We start from the raw sequence: 2,500 nt of genomic DNA on the forward strand, positions 1-2,500 counted from the left end.
GTGTGTGTGTGTGTCAGCGTGTGTGAGTGTCCGTGTGTGTGTGTCAGCATGTGTGTGTGTGTGTGTGTGTCAGCGTGTGTGTGTGTGTGTGAATGTCAGTGTGTGTGTGTGTGTCAGCATGTGTCAGTGTGTGTGTGTGTGTGTCAGCATGTGTGTGTGTCAGTGTGTGTATGTGAGTGTTAAACTATCTGGAAAGAATAATTATATGTTGATATTTCATACTGGATGTGAATGAGACAAGGGAGTATTCAACGAACGGCATGGCACTAGGAAGTTCTGAGGAACAAAGGGACCTTGGCGTGTGTGTGTCCATAGGTCTCTGAAGGCGGAGGGGGCATGTTAGTGGGGGTGGTGAAAAAGGCATAGGGGACACTTGCTTTTATCAATCGAGGCATAGATGACAAAAGTCGGGAGGTGATGTTGGAGTTGTATAGAACCTTGGTGAGGCCACAGCTGGAGTACTGTGTGCAGTTCTGGTCACCACATTATAGGAAAGATGTGATGGCGCTGGAGGGGGTGCAGAGGAGATTCACCAGGATCGTTGTCTGGGGATGAAACATTGAAGTGATGAAGAGAGGTTGGGATAGACTTGGGTTGTTTTCGTTGGACTGAGGGGCGACCTGATCGAGGTGTACAAGATTATGAGGGGCATGGACAGGGTGGATAGGGAGCAGCTGTTCCCCTGAGTTGAAGGGTCAGTCACGAGGGGTTAGGGTAGGTAGGTCAGGTGTTTCTCACGGTGTCCGGTACAGACTCGATGGGCCGAAGGGGCCTCTTCTGCGCTCTGTGCGGTTCTGAGAGAGTTGCCCTCCTCCTCGATCGGTCCGGTTTTATAACCCCTCGCGACGTTTGGCGAAGGGGTCCGGGCTTGGAGCGCTCGCTCCGAGAACGTTCGGGCAAAGCCGGGATTGGGCGGGAAGGGGCGGGAGTTGGGAATGTGCGCGTGTGTGTGTGGGGGGGACTCCTCTCACTCCCGGATCCCCCGTGACCTCTGCCTTGGAGGTCCCCAGCCTCCGTGAATGTTAACCGTCTCCTCTGTCTGCCGTTTCTAACCCCCACCCACCCCACCCCCAACAGGTGATGGAGGATGAGGTCCTGGACGTGCTGGAGACGGTCCTCCAATCTCACATGTCCCTGCCAGCGACGAGAGGCTACGCCATGACGGCCCTCATGAAACTCAGCACCCGAATTCACGAGAACGTGGAGTGAGTGATCACAGCCCTCGCGAGGGTGATGCCTGGGGCACTGGTCAGGTCCAAGGGGGAGGTTCACAGGGTAAAGATCCCTCTACACCGTCCCCCGTCAAACACTCCCAGGACAGGTACAGCACGGGGTTAGATACAGAGTAAAGCTCCCTCTACACCATCCCCATCATACACTCCCAGGACAGGTACAGCACGGGGTTAGATACAGAGTAAAGCTCCCTCTACACCGTCCCCATCAAACACTCCCAGGACAGGTACAGCACGGGGTTAGATACAGAGTAAAGCTCCCTCTGCACCGTCCCTATCAAACACTCCCAGGACAGGTACAGCACGGGGTTAGATACAGAGTAAAGCTCCCTCTACACTGTCCCCATCAAACACTCCCCAGGACAGGTACAGCACGGGGTTAGATACAGAGTAAAGCTCCCTCTACACCGTCCCCATCGAACACACCCAGGACAGGTACAGCACGGGGTTAGATACAGAGTAAAGCTCCCTCTACACCGTCCCTATCAAACACTCCCAGGACAGGTACAGCACGGGGTTAGATACAGAGTAAAGCTCGCTCTACACTGTCCCCATCAAACACTCCCAGGACAGGTACAGCACGGGGTTAGATACAGAGTAAAGCTCCCTCTACACCGTCCCCATCGAACACACCCAGGACAGGTACAGCACGGGGTTAGATACAGAGTAAAGCTCCCTCTACACCGTCCCTATCAAACACTCCCAGGACAGGTACAGCACGGGGTTAGATACGGAGTAAAGCTCCCTCTACACTGTCCCCATCAAACACTCCCAGGACAGGTACAGCACGGGGTTAGATACAGAGTAAAGCTCCCTCTACACCGTCCCCATCGAACACACCCAGGACAGGTACAGCACGGGGTTAGATACAGAGTAAAGCTCCCTCTACACCGTCCCTATCAAACACTCCCAGGACAGGTACAGCACGGGGTTAGATACAGAGTAAAGCTCCCTCTACCCCGTCCCCATCAAACACTCCCAGGGCAGGTACAGCACGGGGTTAGAGTTGGGGGTGGGGTTGGCGGTTTTTGGGGTAATGGTTCTGAGGGCGATGGGGAGGTGGTTGAGGAGGGCTATGGGTGTGATGGAGTGTGTTGGGGCCTGATCTTCCTGATCCCCGGGGGTGAACCCCTCAGGGAGGTGACTGCTGGTGTGGGACAGGCCTGAGGCTCACTCCGGCCTGTCGTTACCCAGAGGCCTGGTCTTCAGGCCTGCAGGAGTAGGAATGGGCCCGACCTCTCTCTGTCTCTCTCTGTATCTCTCTCTCT

The 2,500-nt window shown here is 55.2% G+C and overlaps 1 protein-coding gene across 1 annotated transcript in view; it reads left to right on the top strand.

Moving 5' to 3' along the window:
• Positions 1-2,500, top strand: part of LOC144677777 (AP-1 complex subunit gamma-1-like) — a 27,021-nt gene that overhangs the window by 21,682 nt on the left and 2,839 nt on the right. Inside the window, exon 9 of the mRNA XM_078537799.1 lies at positions 1,078-1,205. Within this exon, the coding sequence (XP_078393925.1) occupies positions 1,078-1,205 (128 nt within the window). The remainder of the gene's footprint in view (positions 1-1,077; positions 1,206-2,500) is intronic.

This window comes from Cetorhinus maximus, unplaced genomic scaffold (genome assembly GCF_964194155.1).
Source record: "Cetorhinus maximus unplaced genomic scaffold, sCetMax3.hap1.1 HAP1_SCAFFOLD_3036, whole genome shotgun sequence".
Taxonomy (NCBI): Eukaryota; Metazoa; Chordata; class Chondrichthyes; order Lamniformes; family Cetorhinidae; genus Cetorhinus; species Cetorhinus maximus.